The 19,096-nt window shown below is 51.2% G+C and overlaps 1 protein-coding gene across 1 annotated transcript in view; it reads right to left on the bottom strand.

The window, feature by feature from the left end:
* The window catches only part of RPH3AL (rabphilin 3A like (without C2 domains)), a 101,703-nt gene that overhangs the window by 51,639 nt on the left and 30,968 nt on the right, over positions 1-19,096 (bottom strand). Inside the window, 1 exon segment of the mRNA XM_035721422.2 lies at positions 1,686-1,772. Coding sequence (XP_035577315.1) covers positions 1,686-1,772 — 87 coding nt within the window.

The following is a 19,096-nucleotide window of genomic DNA, read 5'->3' as shown; positions in this document are numbered from 1 at the left end:
TTAAAAATAAGATCTATCTACCTATCCAACAGATCAGAAACTCCAAAGTTACTATTTTGAGGGGCTGAAGACAGAGCCTGCTGGGGTCTGGGTACAGAAGCAGATGGAGGAAGCCAAAAGCCAGGGAACAGGGGTTAAAAGTGGTGCCTGGGGGGTGGGGCCCAAGAGCCAGAGTCACTGAAAATGGGAACTGGTGAAGGGATTTCCCACCTTGAGAAGGAGGCTGAAAAAAGCAGAGACTGCCTCCTGGCCCAAGACCAAGAATGTGACCGCTGAGGCAGCTGGAAGTAGCACACACACATCCAGGGCCTGGCTAAGCTGCCTGACGTAGTGATGCTCAGCTCTGGGCACTGTCACTATGGACACAAAGCCCATCGCTAACCCAAGACACCCGGCTCTGCACTGACATGGGAGGTGAGAAGAGGGACCCGGGACCTGGGTGGAGGAAATGCAAGATCTTTTCGCAAGGACAGCTGGGTGGAGATGGTGGGAAGGGAGACAGATGGACTCCCACTCAAGTGTACAAACGCAAATTCCAAAAACACCTGAGGAAAGCAGACGCTAAGAATGGCATCCGACAAAACCAACAGTTGGGAGTTAACCTCTAAAGTTTAGTGAACTAAAGACTCTCCAGAAAGTATCCCAGCAAGATAAAGAAAGAAACAGGAAAGAGCTGTTGGGAGCTCCAGGAGGATGGACTGAGGCTCTACAAAGTATCCAACGGGACTTCCAGAAGAGGAGACATGCATTAGCAGGAGAGCAACATGTAAGGACAGCATGGCTGAAAATCTCCCATAACTGAAGACCTTTTATGGATCCTCAGATTAAAAGCCCATTATTGGTTGCCAAGCGAGTTAAGTGAAAAAAATAACTCCACATCTGGAAAAGCAGGGGATCTACTCCCTGGTGCTGGGATTGTTCTGTTACCACACTCCCCATCTCATGACCCTCTCCAGAGAGAAGCTGCCTGCCAATGTCCTGCTCTGTTTTAGCCCTGATCCTGGTGCAGTGAAGGGGGCTCTGGGTTTGGGGTTAGGAGACCTACTTTGAGTCCCTGATCATGATTGCCTCAGAGAACTCACTGAGCCTTGATTTCTTCTCCTAAAATGGGGTCAGAACTAGAATTATGGAAACATCGCATCAGAAGGGACTTTGGTCCCACAGCAGACCACGGCTATGTTTGGTTTCTAGCTCTTCCATTAACTAGCACTGTGCCCCTAAGTTAATCTCTTGTGTCTCCATTTTTCCATCAATAAAAGAGGGTAATAATAGCACCCACCTATGGGGTTGTGTCAGGATGAAACAAATTTATTTATGTAAAGAATTTAGTGCAGTGGCACTAAATTTAGTAAACCCTCAACCTGGGATAGCCGTTACTATTACAATAATAATAACCTTGCCCAAAATGCTGCATGTACCTACACACAGTGTGAGGGGCTTCCCACTGAGACCACAGAACCCAGGCAAAGCAGAACCAAGGCGCATGCCAGCTCTCCACTATGGAACAGGCAAGCACTCACTATAGCTCAGGCTAGCCCTCCCCACCCTGCTCCTTGGCCATGCTTGGTAGGTCCTCCTTGGCCTTTAAAGAAGGCCCTTTCAGCGACCACCCATGAATTTCCCCAAGTGCAAGTGTGCTCGGACCTGCCCCAGCCCACCTCCACCTGTTGTCCTGGGCATCCTACCTCTCTCTGCTCACTGCAGATCTTACATAGCCACAGAGGCCGCTTCTGGCCAGGGGAGGCCTCAATTCCACATTTGGTGCAGACTTTCTACAAGAGAGAGGACATGGGAATGTAAGCACTTCAGCTAATTCCTCCTCAGCTTAGGGGCTGAGAAATCTAATCAAGGAGCCCTTTGGCATCTTCCAAGGGGATGGTGTTAGCTTTAGGCTGTCAGAGTACCCAACTCAGAGGGCACAGATCATCTGTAGCTGGCTTTGGGGCACAATGGATGTACCCATCCATGCATTCACCACGATATAAAGTCATCACTACTATCCCCATTACGTTCTGTTTGGATCACCAGGCAAACAACAGAATATGATGTGGCCTTGACTTAGCAGATTGTGTCAATACTTGGTAATGCAGCCAGGAAATGATATTATTCAACACAGAAAACACACTTTTGTATATAACTGCACAAAAACCTCACACCTGTGCCTGACAAGGTAAGAAGGTGATTGAGTGAGAAACACCAGTGACAGCTTTATGCCCCGTTGCCCACAGAATGATTCCAGGAATCCTATTATGTAAATATTAGGCCCATTTCACAGGTGAGCAATCTGGGGTCAGAGTAGTTTGAAAATTTGCCCCAGTTCACATAGCAGGTAAATAATGCACTTAGGTATGACTCTAGAGCCATTATATTATTTTCTTTAGACAGACACACAAGTAACCAGAACCTAATTTCTGCAGTGTTTTTCCTTCTATGGTGTTGCCTAAGTTCCTAACCTCTGCATCATTTCCATCTTGCTTCTCTGAAACACATAGCAACAAGCGGGGGTGGGCAAGGTCAAATGAAATCCGCAGGGAAGCAAAGGGAGACTTCGTGAGGCTGAGATGAGTTTCCAGCAAACCCAGGCAGAGGATGATTCAGTGACAGTGCGTCCTCCTCAGAGAGCTGTCCCACCGGCTAATCAATCTTCCTACCGCAGGGCAGCTGCCCGGTCTCTGCCAGGCTGGGGGGCTCTCTCCTGTCTCCCGCCACCCAGGGAAGTCCAGAGCTGTAGCTTGGCCTTTTCTGCAGGCTGCCAACTGAGCAAGAAGCACACTCTCCTCCGAGAGGAAAATGTCACCAACTTGGCTTCCCAGAACATGTCGTCACCCGGCTCAGGTGGCTGAGCCCAGCGCTGCAGGAGGTGGGACTCAGCTCTCAGCAGAAGGAAAGCTGTGATACATTTGTGGGGGGTAGACATTTTCTATCATTTGACACTCAGGTATGAGAAGTGTCACTTTTATTTCTCCAAATAAAATGGAATCTGCTTCAAGCTCTTGTCTGTCGGGGCTAGAAGAGACATCTACCCAGCTCTTGTGAAGGTCCTATGCTTGGGGTCTTGGGTGGTGTGGTTCCCCATCTGGGAAGGGGTCAGTGAGTGCTGTCTGGGCTGCTCACTGCTGTGCTTCTCTCCCTCCTGGGCTCCCACAGTCCCTCAGAGGGGGAAGAGGCCCAGCCACTTCTGTACCAGGCCTGGGCTTGGAAATCTGTGACAGGCTGGGGCTTGTGTCACCAGGGGCCAAAAGCCCTGGGCTGACCTCTCTGACCTAGTCTGGGGATTCCTCCTACCCCACCTGACAACTGTTCTACCACCTAGGACAGGGGCTCCCATAAGCCCATCAGGTGGGCCTCCAAAAAACCTAATGTGGACCTTTCTTGCTGGGGGGAAAGAGAGAGGTAGGAAGCACTGAAGCCAGTTGGCTGTTTTCCTTGCTAATTCCCACCATCCTGTATAAAATGGGACATGTGGGGATCCCTGGGTGGCTTAGCAGTTTGGCGCCTGCCTTTGGTCCAGGTTGTGATCCTGGAGTCCCAGGATCGAGTCTCACATCAGGCTCCCTGCATGGAGCCTGCTTCTCCTCTGTGTCTCTGCCTCTCTCTCTATCTATTATGAATAAATAAATAAAATCTTAAAAAAATAAAATAAAATGGGACATGTGTGAAAGTAAGTGTGGTCCTCCCAGAGAAGCAAGATTTTCCTACTGTTTAGAGGGTAGGATGACAGCTCGCCCTCCCAGCATGCTCTCCTCCTCCCAGTGAAATGAAGGTGCGAGGAATAACGAGAGAGTAGGGGACCAGTTGCTACCATTTATTGAGCAATGGCATGTGCCATGCACTGGGACCCTGACGACAAAGTATGAATGAGGGCGGGGATATCACCATCTCCATTATAAAGATGAGGAAACTGAGGCTCGGAAGTGTTCGCGATTGCCCAAGAACCCCAGCTTGCTGGGGGCAGTCAGGATTTAGGAGGCTCCCTTCTTCCAGATCTCTTCCACCATTTCTTCCAGGAAGAGTTGGATAACTCCCTCCCCTGCCCAGGTGCCCAGCTGATGCCCATGGCTCTCCAGGGAGCTGGTTCATGTCCCTGGGAGTGGGGCTGATGCCTCTCGAATAGGCAGAGAGGGCAACGCAGGATGACCCTGAGACAAGGCTTTGCTGGGGATGGGGGAGCAGCCACACTGCTTACCAGCTGCATGACACAGGTTCTAGGAGCCAACACCTGGACGTGAGGCTAGGAGGGTGGGTGGGCACATGCCCTCTATAAATATCTGGCTGAATGAACATCTGTGCTACCAGGGGCAATGCAAGAAACTAGAACAGAGTGCATAACAGCTGTATTGTCTTCTACCCACAGACCCATCCAGTCTGGGGACAGGAGTGGCATGGACCAGTGGCACTCGAGGCTGGGTTAAAGGCTGTTGTTGGTCAACTCCCAGTCTGGAGGGCAGGAAGAGGGATGGGATGCATGTCCCAAATGTCCCCCTGCCTCTTGTCCTGTGGAGTGCTGTGGGGGGTTCAGAGGTGGCACAGGTGGCACAACAGGACACATCTGCTCCAGCCCATGCACAAGCCTGTTTTCAGGTGACCAGCCATCGCTGGTTGAGCCACAGGTCTCGCTATTGCGCTGTTGTCTTCACATGCCTGCAGCATCTCTGGCTGGGGAATCCAAGCCAGCAAAAAGATATCATGCTCCAGTTCAAATAATACACAATTGCTGCTCTATTAAATCTTGGATCAATATGTGAATAATGAGACCTTTCACCTTATGGGCTTGGTCTTTGTTCCTAGGTTCCAATAAAGAAAATTAGGCAGGTGGCATTTTAAAAAGCCAGGGACAGAGAGGGCAAGCCAGCCACAATATCGACTCGGTGGAAAGGGAACACCGCGCCATTATGTCGGGATGGTCTCCGGGCCTGAGGTGCTCACTGACTTCTCTGCCTGGGGAATTGAGCTTCCACTGAGCAGAATTGCCCTAGGGGGAGCTGGTACCAGCTTCCCGGGCGTGGCTGTCTCTTGCTTCCTGCAGCCTAGAACTGTGTCCAAGAGTGAAATAACACGAGTCTAGCTCCTGTGCCTGCCTCCAAGCAGAAGTGACAAAGTCTCAGGCCTGCAGCCTGCCCTTGTTCTCTCCTTACCCTTACACCTTCCTCTTACAACTCTGTGTTCCAGCTCAGAGGGGTGGCTCAGGACACAGTCCACGGAACACAGGCTTTGGGGCAAGAAAGCACAGTCCACCATTTAGATGCAACCTTGGGATTGTTTCTAAGTTTCCCTGAGCCTCATTTCCTTGCTCATAAAATGGTGGTAATAGGCAGACTCCTGCCACTGTTGGAAGGATCAAGGGAGATGATTCATGAAAGTGCTTAGCACACTGCGTGGTAAAGAGCAGCAACAAGCACCGTTCTTTCCTGCACACCTGTTTCAGTGAAGGGTGCCAACACTCATCAGTCACACAAGCAAACCCAGAATCATCCTTGGTCCCCATGCTCCCTCCTTCCCACCAAACAACCCACTACTAAGAACTCTACATCTCACCTGACACTGTCACCTCCCCTCTACCGTGCCCCTACTCCACCCTGTGGTCACCTCCAGTGCCCGGCCTGCACTGCGCCCTCCCAGTAGATCTCCTCACCCCTATCTTGGCCAGCTTCCAGTTGGTTCCCGGCATAGCAGCAGGAGTGATCTTTTCAAGATGCAAATCTAATCATGTCATTTCTCCTGTCCCTGCCAGCTTAAAAGCCTCCAGAGTCTTCCCACTGTTTTCTGGATGAAGACCACCTGCTTTTACATGCTGTGCAACACCTGCTCAGGCTGGGCTTTCCTCATCTGCCTCAGTTTACATCCCTCTCCCCTGTTTTACTACCTTGCTCTCCACGTGCTGAGACCTAGCCTTGCTGGTTTGCCTTTAGTCCCTGGTCCTCACTTGCTGCCTCTGCCACAAGACCTTTGCATATGCTGCTCCCTCTGTCTGGGATATACTAGGCCATACTCTCTCATTGTTAACCTATGCATCCTTCAGACCTCAGCAAAAGCACCACTTCATCAAGGAAGTGTTCCCTGACTTCTTACCCCATTGGAGCTTCCATAACAGGCTCTTGCCTCTTTTCCTCCATTGTCACGGTCAAGATTTTTGCCCTCCACTGTCACTGCCTCTACTAGGCTGTCATATCCCCAACTGTGGAGGCCATGTCCATTTCTGTTCACTTTCCTGTTTCCATGACTGTCACAATGAATATCTGCGAAATGAATAAATGAACAAATAAATAGGAGATACTTTTAGTATTATAATTGAGGAGGCAAGACATAGTCCTTCCTAGAATGTGCCAATTTGTTGGGGAGATGAGACACCCAGAGGCAGGAAACAGTATACACCACAAGCCAGGGTGTGCACTCCTGTCCACACCAAGCGATGTTCACCAGCAGGGCAACAGGAGAGCCCATATGTAGGGCAGTGTCCAAGGTGGTAGGGATGCTGGCCAGGTGGGCCTCACTGTTAGGGTATATGGGGCATGAATCGAGGCAGCCCCAGTCACAGAAGAAATGACACTGGGGTCCTTTGTTAAGGATGGTGTGGTGGGAGGGATGTGTCCCCCACCCTTTGTTTGACTGCTTCTGCCTGCTACCCCAGGGTACACCCTACAGGCCACCTGTGTGTGCAGACTCAGCCCAAGATCTCATTGGGTGCTCTCTTCAACATCCTCATAATCCTGGCCACTTCAGTTACCCCTCTACTCCCTGAAAATGCGCATTGCAATCCAATAGCATCACCTTCCCACACCACAGCCAAGAAGCAAAAGTACAAGGTCTATGAGTCACATGCACCAGAGCTCACGCACTTTACTCCCAGGCCAGGCTTTCTCATCCTCAGTGTGAGCCCCTGACCTGTTTCAGGGAGATCCCATGCTCTCTGGGGGTTCCCAACCTACTGCCAATTAGGAGAAGGGAGGGGGCGCAGCACCAGCACTGGGCAGGAATGACGCTGCAGGGCATGCAGACTCCAACACCTCCCAGGAACAGAGGTCTGAGAGCATTTAGCAAGTGGGAAACAGCCATACACCCCTCAACGGGTCCTGAGAGCTTCACAGCATTATCAGTTATCACACAGAAAGCCACACTTGTGATGCTCAGTCAAGCAAAAAGAGATGAAAATGTGCTCAAATGTTCCATGCAAGGAGACCAGAAGATGTCCGCTGTGCTGTAGAAATGAATATTGAAGATGGCTAATTTTAAGATATTTGATGCTTCAATTCAACAAACACTAGGGATGCCTGGGTGGCTCAGTGCTTGAGCGTCTGCCTTTAGCTTCAGGTCATGATCCTGGGTCCTGGGATCAAGTCCTGCATCCCCCCACCATAGGGAGTCTGCTTCTCCCTCTGCCCATGTCTCTGCATCTCCCTCTGTGTCTCTCATGAATAAATAAATAAAATCTTTACAAAAAATTCAGCACACACTTGATACTGGAAGTAAGGCTCTGTTCTAGGAAGGAAGGGGATGAACAAGGCATGACCCCTTGTCCACAATGACTCAGTGAGGTCCCACTGAATGGAGGAGTTTATGAACTGACAAAACTCATCGAGAAAAGGACTTTCCTAAGAGTTCCCATCATCTCAGGGTAATCTGGAGGAGAGATGCCATCGTGAGGACCAATGCTGCTGTGATACTCACGGAGTGGCCTTCCTATCCCCATGGAATGGGGGAAGAAACGGCCCCACCCGAATCACTGTAGCACCTGTATGAAGCCACGTGAAGACCAAGCCTGCAAGCATGCCCCTCAGATCACACAATGTGCTCCCAGGGCTAGAGATCAAATCCTCAACAACGAACAACCTGCTTTTGCTGGAGAAAGCCATGCAGCAATAAAAATGCTGACAATGGAAACCAAAAGAGTGAAAACAATCACAGTGAAGCTGTATTTGTACTGAAATGGAGCAATACTCACAATAAATTAAATTTAAAAAGCATGTTATAAACAGCATGCATGGTGTGATTCTCCACCATATAAATATGTATAAGTGCCTGTATCTATTTAGAAATCAATACATGTACAGGAAAATATATGGAAGGATAGTGCCCCAAATGTAAATCACATTGTGCTAAGTCAAAATCTATTTTAAATGGTTAAGCAGAATTCCTATTTAAAAGAAGCCTATGCTAAATGCTTTGGGAAATCACTCGCCCCAAGTTCATTTTCTGGCTGGATCTGGATTTTTGTGGGTCAGGAAGGATTAAAGAAACTGAAAGCACATGCATGAATAGGCAGGAGACCGGGCTTTTTGGCTGACTATGGCTCAAATGTCAACAGTCAGCCTTGTCCCCCAGCCTCTCCCAGATGGTGTCACTGAGTCACTGACCACCCCCCTCCCCATCACAGGCTCAGCACTGCTCAACCCTGGAGTCGTGAGGCAGGTTAGGAGGTGCTTCACCTGCCCCAGGGGCCAGGAATGCAGGGGCTGGGGATGGACTTGTGGCCACACATTCAGTATCTGGAACCCAGGTCCTGCTGTCAAAGGACCTCAGATAGCTGAGATACTGAGGTACATATTATAAATATTTATACACTTTACTGAGCACTTATGCTACACCAGACACCAAACTACAAGTGTTTTATGTAGAATCTTACTAATTTTTATAATAACCTAGAAGGTGGGCATTACTGTCCCTGTTTCATATATGAGGGATCTGAGGCTTGAGGGTTAGTAACTTGACAAAGGGGAGCTGGGATGTGAACCTCAAACTATTTGGGCCCCAGGTAGCTGCTTAAGCAGATACTCACCCAAGCCTTCACCCCACCCTCGCCCCCACACAAGCAGAGCTGGCCCCTCTCCGGGGCTGCAGACTAGGTCAAGCCTAAAGTGGGAGAGGACACAGCCTGGCGCTGTGTCCTTCCCATTCAGTGGGACACAGCCTGGGGGCCAGTGGGGCTGAAGGCACACTGACTTTAGCTCTGACCACCTACAAACATGGAGTCACTGGGGCCCAAAGACATGCAGCCTTGACAATGCCAGCCTTCTGCTGCTCCTTCAGAGACAGAAGCCAGAAGACAAACAGGAGAAGAATTTCGGAGGGAAGTCAATTCTCTCCGTGCTCCCCCCATATGCCCAGCCCAGGAAACACCTGCTCTCTCCAACCTGGCTGTGGGTGGCAGGTGCAGGGCCATGCAGGGCCAGGTCTCCCCTCTTCACCCAAGATTCCGGGAGGCTTCACAGTCAGCTTTGAGCAGGCCCACCTCCACCAGATGAGCCACCGACGCCTGCCCATCAGCCACCCCCAGGCCCCAGCCCCCAGCTGCCTCTCCCATTTGAAAGAAACCACGGCAGATTTCAGGAACACCTCACCCCAGCCAGTCAGCACTGAGCCCTGAGTGGACAGGGGGGTTCAAAAAAGCAACAGAATCATCTCTGGATTGTTAACATTCATAAGCGCATGATAAGAAGTTGTGCTTACATGCGGCTTTGGGTCATCTCTGGGCTCAAGCCCCATAGTGCATGTCTGACGGGGATATAGCTACTTTGGGTAAGATGAAGCTGCCAGGCTGTCAGGGGTGGGGGTATGGATGCTGCCCCACCTGCCCCCTCAACCCCACTAACTCTTTCAGGTTCTGCTTATCCTCAGCATCACCTTTCAGACCAGACCCCGTGTGTCCGACTTTTGCCTCTTTTCCAGACAAACATGGGAAACAATGTGTGTCTCAGAACTTGCCACTCCTCTGAGAATGGTCCTATCAGGTCCCTGAACACAACCCTCCTAAAACCTCCCGGGCCCGGTATGCACCTTGGGGCTCCCCTGTCCCTGAGCCAAGCGGCCAAGGGAGAAGAATATACGTGGTCGATGGAGTTCCACCAGCAAGCTCTCTATAAGCTCCGAACATGACCTGCCTCCTCCTGCTTGGCTCTAACAAGTCCTGGGACTAGAATCCTGAGCCCTCACTAGCTCCTTCTAACGCAGGGGAAGGACTCCTGGCTTTTGCACCCTGCTTGCCAGCCTGGACTCCTGGAACTGATGGCGGTGGAGGCCTGGCTGAGCACATCTTGCCCCCGACTCCTAGCTGCAGGTCCACTGGGCTCCACTGAATCTCTGGAGGCTGAGGCTCTGACCAACAGGCTCTCAGGACCTCCTGTCACACAGCGGCCAGTAGCTTTCCATCTCTGTGCCATCAGGATGGAGTGAGGCCCAGGTGGTGGAGGGAGCCGGCTTACATCCATCTTGCTCCCTGTTGGGTGGTTACTTAGAATTACAACTCATAATAATGATAATAGCCACCATTTATTGAGCACTTTATTCTGTGCCTGGCACCATGCTCAGCGCTTAACACACATTATCATTATTACATTCAATCTCGTCTACATTTGCAACAGCCCTGTGAGGGTGGTTTTATGATCTGAATGTTGTGGATGAGGGATTGAAGGCCCAGAGATGCTGGGTGACTTGGCCAAGTTCATGTTACAAGGAAGTGGCAGAGTCAGGGTGGGGACCTGGGTCCATAATAATAAAAGTAAGAGCTTATATAATACATACTGTGTGCTTGGCAGGGGATGAGTGCTTCATATGGATTATTCATTTAACAATGACAGGAATGGGGCAGACAGCTTAGGTAACTCATCTGGGGTCATACAAGGGTAGGAAGTGGAGAGTTGGGCTGGGATTCTGGTCCTGATCTTGTCTCCTGCCTGTGCCCTCTATGATGCCCCCTTCCACCTACACTCTTGTTAAGAAGGATGCTTATAGGGCCCAGGAAACCGAGTCACTGGGAGAAAACCAGTGGACAGAGTGATCCTATGAACAATGGTGGTCTGAAAATAAATAGCCCACTTTCTGAGACAGACACTGGCCATGCCAGGAATATGAATACACGGAATTAAAAGTCCCAGAGCCAGCTCTGGCCTCCCTCAGCCCAGCCATGCTTGCATAATCAATCTCTGCTTTCCAGAAGCCCTAGGCCCAGGCCTCTCACAGACAATTTCTCACTGGGAGGCACTCCTGCCACCTGGTAGAAATTTGGCTCGGGTTCTATTAAAGGAACCTGGCTCTCAGAACCACAGCTGAGGAAGAGACTGGATTTTTTTTTTTTTTTTAACCTCCTTACGTCTAGCATCTTGAAAATGCCCTGTCCCTTTCAGCATCCCCTGAAGTAATAGCTGCATGTAATCCTGGCTCCTCAGGGGCTGCCACAAAGCCATACCTTGGAGGCGGGATATTCGGTGTGGTCAGCACTGGCCATGCACGGAGCCTTTGGCCAGGTATGCCCAACAGATCCTAGCTCAGAAACTCCACGCCTCCAGGGCATGTGACCAGTGTGGGCCTGACCTCCAAAGACCCTGACGTCACAACCCCCAGTTGGAAGGCTTGAAATCTTTATGGTAAGGTGAGTGTTCTGTTAAGCCTCCACCATCCCTTTCCTTAGAATTTGGTGGGCAGCGATCTTAGCTGCAGGCCAGAGATAATGCAGGTCAAGGGGGTTCAATAAACACTTCCCAAGGCCCTGCTACTGCCAGGTCCTGGGCCAGGCTACAAGCACAGTGAGGCTTCCGGCAGAGAGAAAAGAAAACACGCACACACCCCTGAGAATCTGGCCCCTCCTTAACTCTTCAGCCCCTCCAAGCCCACCCCCTGCCCCACTGTCTGCTTCCAACACTCTAGGGACTTACGTGCTTTTTCTTGCTTCATGCCTAGCAAACTTCTGTGTATCCTTCAGGCACAATGCAAGTATCTCCTCCTCCAAGGTCCTTCCTTGATTTACCTCCCAGCAAAGCACTAGTTAACTCCTTCCTGTGCATTTCCATAATGAATAGACATTTCTAGAGTGCTGACTGTATCATACTGAAATTGCCTCTCCCATGACTGTGCCCCCTGAGATAACGACTCCTTGGAGAAAAAGGACATGGTTTGCATCCAAATGCTCAACTTTAGCAGGTAGCTAGCATGACGTTGGCTAGGAAAATATGGAGGGGGCTCAGGACAAGCACAGGCTGCTGCATAGCTGGGATTCCATGGCTTTTAAGGAGAGAGGGACAGAGTAGATCTCCGTTTCAGAAAAAGTGCCTTCGCTGAGAGTGATTCAGTCACTTTCCCAGTTGATCTGTCTTCCACATTCTTGGCAAAGATGCTTTTTCTGGAACATTCCCAGATGCCTATGGAATTCCAACTCCTGGCTGGGTAAGGGAGGTAAGGCAAAGGAAGGACTCCAGGTCATTCTGAGGCTGCTAGCATGAAAAACAGGATGCATATGGTGGTGGAGTTAATGGGGCAGGGTGAGAGTCAGCCTGGATAACTGGCTTTGGACATGCTATTTGCAGTGTGTGTGGACTCCCTTGGAAGAGCTGCCTGGTGGTAGCAGATACACAGGACCAGGGCTGGGGAGAGAGGGCTGAGCCTGGGTACTTAAGGGCGGTGGAGAGGCCTTGGACATCAGTGAATTTTCTATAGTGATCTGTGTGCTGTCTACTGTCAATTTCACCAGCTCTAGAAGGGGCTTCAGGAGGGCGTGCCTCATTCTCTGACGGGGCTCTAGAACTTGGACGGTGCTGTTGGTGCTCAACAAATTGTTTAGTCTGAAGGGGACTTGAACACTTGGGCTCTTACGGATAGGAGCTGATGGAGAGGGACAGCACAGAAGGGGTAGGGGGTGCCACGGGGACCAGCACCTGGGGAGAGGCAGATGGGGACCCAGAGCACATCCATGGGGCCCGAAGCTGGACACGACTGCCAGTCGTTCAATAAACTCAAGTTGCTTTGGCCAAAAAGACCAGATTGGGAGATAGGAGAGGGTTGGGGAGACAAGGGATGGCCAATCAGGGTCCGACAGAAGCCAAGCCAGCAGCAGCTGCTCCCTGGTGAAAGTCAGGAGACCCCAGCCGTCCCCCAGCCCTGCCCCCACCAACTCAGCATAAGACATTCTGGCCTCTCGGGAGCCCCCACCTTCCATCTGGGGGTTAGGACTGCCTTCTCTGACTTTGCAGGATTATCGTAGCTCTCCAAAGGTCAGTTTAAGTGAAAATACCCTTTCCCTCCAGTGCCTGGGACACAGTAAACATCCTTGAAGCCAAAATAATACCTGTTGTTGGAACCAATTTTTTTTTTTTTTTACTTGAAAAAATACAGCAGGCTAGACAAACACCCCAGGGCTTCAAAACATTCCAGGAGCAGCAGCACTAATAATTGAGAAGGGGCCCTGATGGGGTGCAGGAACAGAGCACCAAGGGGAGTGGAGCCAGGCCCAATCCTCAGGCCTCAGAACTCCCAGCACAGGGGGTTTGTCTCTGTTGCTCAAGTCAGCAGTTTGTGCCCAGGGAACAAACTGAGGCCCTGGATACCATACGGGGATGGTTAGACTTTATTCTGTAGGCAGTAGGGAGCCATCAATCCCACCTAAGCAAGATGACAGAGCAAAGAAGCAGAGGAAAGCAAATGTATTATTTTATTATACTCTACTATTTCCAGCAAATAATAGAGTCTCATTTGCTGGAAAGCAAATGAGACTCTACTATAAGCAGGCAGGAACTGGGCGGGGAGGCCCCACTGGGGCAACCCCACTCCTGGCCATGTCTGGAAACTCCCAGAGGGGTCTCAGGAACTCCTCTTGGCCTCCTCAGCTTCTCCATCTGTCACCTGGGAGAGTCATCCCTCCCACGAAAGGTGGGGTGATAAGGGTGAGGAATGGGCTTGGAATGGAAGTTACGAAGCCCCCAAGCTGTCTCTGAGAAAGCCCTGGTTCTTTCTTGGTTTGGAAGCTGGGCCTACTGGGAGCCACAAGAGGAGAGTCAGCTCCCCCAGCCCCCAGACTCCCCTCAGCAGGAGAGGTGCCCTGTGCTCCCCCCATGGGGAAATGGAGAACTGGCTAAATCCACCTCCAGTTAAGGTCAGTGAACAGCAAACAGCCGGGAGGGAAATGTTGTGAAAGGAAAAACAGAGGCCGTTTGAGAGCAATGAAGAATCGCAGGCCCTCCAAAGCGTGGCGGCTTGCAGGGCACAGCCGGAGAGGCGAGGGCCACACCACTAACTGGAAATGTCATTATCTGCTATTTACCACAACAGAGGACAAGAGGCTGCACAAAATTACTGTTCTTGGTAACAGCCACTAAACCGATTTGCCAACACTGCTTCCTGCTGTCGACGTGCTCTCAAAGCTACGCTGACCAGACCTGAGGAAAAGAGCCACTGAGCTCAGGTGGCAAGGGGCTCAAGGGGGTGCTGGACAGGTGTCCTCAGGGAAGAGGCCTGACCAGGGTCCCCAATACCCCCCAAGCCTGCAGAAGCGTTTGCCTGCTCAGTGAGGATCTGTCCTCACAGTGACTCTGGTCCCTAACAACTCCCTGCAGATCTCCCCCGCACGTCTTGCCACCCGGATACCTCAGGGGTGTGATGAACTAGGCTAAGGCCCCAGGATCACTCTGTGATGAGTCTGCTTCGAGGGGGCAGTGTTAGGATTGAGGGCTGCAGCATTCTGTGATACTCGGCTCTAGGGGTTATGCAGTCAACACCTTTGGTACCCCATGGGCAAGCTGGCACTAGAGACCATCTTCCTTTGGTGGGGGGGCGGCAGTGGCGGTGGTGGTCTCCTGTATGTCTTTATTTTATTTTATTTTATTTTATTTTATTTTATTTTATTTTATTTTATTTTTTTAAAGATTTATTCATTTATTTATGATAGACATAGAGAGAGAGAGGTAGAGACACAGGCAGAGGGAGAAGCAGGCTCCATGCCGGGAGCCCGATGTGGGACTCGATCCCGGGACTCCAGGATCACACCCTGGGCTGAAGGCAGGCGCTAAACCACTGAGCCACCCAGGGATACCCTCCTGTATGTCTTTAGCTCTCTCTACTTCCCATAGGGTATGTGGGCAAAGTTTTGAACCAAGCAGTGAGAGTAGTTCTCACTTAGCTTATCTCTCCATCTAGAAAATGGGTATAATCATTGCCTTTTGCCTACCCTACCTCTGAGGGGGGATGTGAGGGCCACATGGCATCAGAGAAACATCGGAGGCAGAGCAGCTCCCAGAAGCACATGCCAACCCCCACACTGGCTTCCTCCTACTGAGAGGACACAGATGCAATCACAGCCTGAGCCAAAGCAGACTAGGAAATAAACTGATGATGGCTTTAAAAAAACAAGCCCAACTGTGTTCTGGAGGCTCGAAAAATGAGGTTTAGCTCTCAGCTGTTGCTCCCTGATCTGCAAGGCGGGCACTGGCCCCTGGGGAGCAGGTCTGGGGCAGGAATGATGCTGGCTGACGCAGCCTAAGCGTCACAGGAGGAAGGTGCTGGAAGGGCCCGAGAGACATGCTCACCTGGACCGTACTACCTTCTACAGGGGGAGGACCAAGGCCTGGGAGTGGGGGATGGTAGGGATTCTGACTCAGAATCACCTGGGGCCATCAGAACAGAGTTGCATCTGCAGCCGGCTCTCCTGATTATGGGTCCCCTTGCCACAGGTGTGGGTACCACTGACACAGATGTGGCGTCTGTCACCTACAGGGCCAGGCACCACTGCTCCCACCACACCCACTGGCTGTGTCCACCATCGGATTCCCTTCTGAGAAAGAACCTGACCCATGCCCCAACTGGATTTCAGGCATGGGGAGCTGGGGTTTGTGTGTGGGAAAGGCCTATGCAGAGGAAAGCAGCAGAGCTGAGCTGCAGGGTGGGCTGTGGCCCTGGGAGAGGAGAAGAGTCCACACCTAATGGGGATGGGGGACAGAGGATGGCCCAGCATCCCACCTGTGTCCTGACCTCCAAAGGGTATGCAAGCAGCCTGAAGAGAAGGGCCTCAGGGAAGTGTGAAAGATCCCCTTCATCATAGAGCTCCCACAGAAGGAAGTAGATTCCATGTACAGACCTGAAGGGGAGGGATCTTTGATGTTAATAAGTGGGGGGAAAAAAGGAAACTACAGTATAAAGAGTATATTATGGCCCCATTTAAGTGCATGTGGGTGGCTATTGGGTCACTGTGTCCACTTGTATGCATGCGCAGAGAGAAGGGTGCAGAAGGACAAACGCTCAGGCTGTGAAGGATGGGTGTGTGGAGTTGAATTTTATATACTCTGTATTTGACTTTTAGAATGGTTGTGCAGGTACCATGTGCTGGGCATTGTTTCTAAGAGCTTACCATACATGTCACTCATTCCGACCCTCCTACCACCTCGTGAGGTAGCTGCTATCAGGAGTTTTCATGTCCAGGTCAGGAAACTAAGGTAGAGAGGGGAGGCAATGTGCCCAAGGGAGGAGGAGAACCCAGGCAGCCGGAAGTCAGGGCTCTCAACCTCTATGAGATGCTGAAAAGTACTTTTTAAAATTCCAAGGGGAAAAAAATAATAATAAAAATTAAAAAATAAATAAATAAAATTCCAAGGGGAGGGGTGCCCGGTTAGCTCAGTTGGTGAAGTGTCTGCCTTCAGCTCAGGTCATGAGCCCAAAGTCCTGGGATCATGTCCTGCAAGGGGCTCGCTGCTCAGCGGGCAGTCCACTTCTCCCTCTGCCTCTCCCCACTGTTTGTGTATGTGCTCTCTCACTCTCAAATAAAATCATAAAAAAGTAAAACTCCAGGAAAACAGAACTAATACAAATAAGGGAAGGTTATCTTACTAAATCCTTTTACTCTGGAGCCCCAGCAAAAACCCTGGCCACCCACAACACATAGCAAGGAGGGGAAGGAAGTTACACACCCCTTCTCACTTCTCAGAGGCCTGGCGCCCTGGGCAGGGGCTAACAGGTTGGCACAGTTTTTTGGTAAATGGCCAGAAGATAAATATTTTAGGCTGTCATAACTACTCAATGGTGCCACTGTCAAGCCAAAGTAGCCATATGTACATGAATGGGCAGAGTTTGTTCCAACAGAACTTTATGGATGTTGAAACTTAAATTTCATGTAACATTTGTGTGTCACAAGATATTCTTTTGATTCCCTCCCCCCCCAAACCATTTACAAAGGTAAAAACTATTCTAGTTCAAAGATGGTACAAAAATAGTTATTGACCCCAGCTCTTGGTCCCTGGTGCGGGAGAGGAACAGGGCATAGGCAGGGTCCCCAGGATGCTTGGTATAGGCTCCAGAGTGCACAGCCTGTAGGGGACAGGAGTTGTGAATTCTGGAAACACGCTCAGAGCTGGAAGTGCAGACGCTGGCAGAGTCAGGGCACGGTCAAGAACCCTGAGCTCTTGGTTCTGCTGAAGGGGCTCCACAAGGGCCAATCAGGAGGATGGGTGGTGCATATCTCATGGCTGGGGAGAAACCCCCCAGGCCTAGCTCTCTGCAATGTCCTCTGCCCCCCAACACCCTACCAGGCAGCTTCTCTGACATTTATATGGATCAGTACTTCTCAGTGTGACTCCTTTACACCTGGGTGATCTGACTATACCTAGCAGGTACCCAGCCTGGTTCACCTGCTGTACAGAGAGGCCCCAACACTTCAAAAGTATGACACCCACGTGGTGACAAGAAGTCACAGAAATATCTCCAGGTAGGTCATTTAGGCAGGTTCAAAGGAAGAAGACAGCTGCCCCCTACCTTTCCACCATGCTGCATGTGGTGGGAGTCTTCTATTCAACCCAGACCTTTACTTTCTCCCATGTCACTTCGGTCACATCTGCCCCCCCGCCCGTGGCCCTGACATCCCAACGTCTGGGCTGCTCATCTCCCTCCAGGGTCCCTCTTTAAATCTCGTGGCCTGGGATCTTGCCCACAGACCACACGGTTCACATGACTTCCCCCAAGGATCTCAGTCCCATCCGCACCCACATGCCCCAAACAGTCCCACCAGCCCCTCCCCATGCCTGCCCCTGCCCAGCCCAGCCCAGCAGGCCAGGCCCTGAGCACAAGCATAGCACAGAGGTCAAGGCTGCCAGACCTGGCCACTGACCCTCGTGTGGCCAGATGAGGGATTAACTCCCATACACCTGTTTCTTCACCTGCAAAGTAGGGATCATGACCTCCCAGGGTGGCTGGTAATTCAGTGGGCTCTCAATCCCTGACAGCTTTCGTTATTTATAACTCATAACTGTCTTTTGAGTCTCCATCCTGGTTCCTCTCTGAATTCAGACCCTCATTATTGCTACTTGGATAATTCAGCATCCAACAGGCTCTCCAACCCACTAAGCATACCCTCCTCCAAATGTGCCTCTGGATGGAACCTCTGCAAAGACCCACCTGTTTGTCATCCCTGTTTAACACTCTTTGATGGCTTTGCTGCCTACAGGATCCTCAGCAGCCCCGCCCCCTTCCTTCCCTCCTCCAGCCTGCCTCTTACCCCTCCCTCCCCTGCTGACTCTCCCACACCCTCAACCACCAGCAACCAGTGCCAGCACTTCCACTCACCCTGCTTCTACACAGCTATGTCTCCTGAAATGCCCTCCTCTGGCGCCTTGGTGCCCACCCTCCTGGGCCTGGCCCGGCTGAGAACCAGCTATACTCTGCAGCCCTCCCACTTCCATCACTCCACATCCACACCTCTGAGCCACACAGTTCTCACATCACACTGCACTGTCCAGTCACCAGGGGGTGGGGCTTGGCACGAAGGTGATCTAAGTGGGAGGGTCTCCAAAGGGCTGCCGGAAGTGACCCAATAGCCACAACTCTGCCCTCTCTCCCTGGGAAGCTGTAGGGCTTGACCTCTGGAGGTTGCATGGTTCCCAGAGGCCACCCTTGCTTGGCAGCTCCTCTGGGGCCTTTGTTCTGATGACCCTGAGTTGAAGGGTAGTGGCCTGACAGGGTGAACAGAATGGGCTTGGAACTGCATACAATAGCAAAAAGGAAGCCAGGGTCGGGGAAGGGGAGCCATGCCACAGGCACCACATGGGCACCAGAGCAGCAACAGAGATGTGTGCCCGGATGGAGATATTCTGTCCCTTAGACTCCGGAGCAAGGCAGATGTTCCAAGATGCTGTGTGGTGTCTGGTCCAATCCTCCGATCTTGGCAAGAGCAGCCAAGTCAATTCCTGCCAAGTAGCCTGGGCAATGCACAAGCAGCAAGAGCAGGCCTGCAGGGCAGGCGAATTAAGTGATTTTTCCCAGGAATTAAGGAAACATGAGTAAGCCGAATGAAAAAATCCATCTTGGTAATGAGGCACCAATGCACGTCTTCTACATCTGAATTAGGTCATGGAGG

Source organism: Canis lupus, chromosome 9, assembly GCF_003254725.2.
Source record: "Canis lupus dingo isolate Sandy chromosome 9, ASM325472v2, whole genome shotgun sequence".
Lineage (NCBI taxonomy): Eukaryota > Metazoa > Chordata > Mammalia > Carnivora > Canidae > Canis > Canis lupus.
Note: the sequence above shows the minus strand (reverse complement) of the source record. Positions and strands in the feature narration are given on the sequence as shown.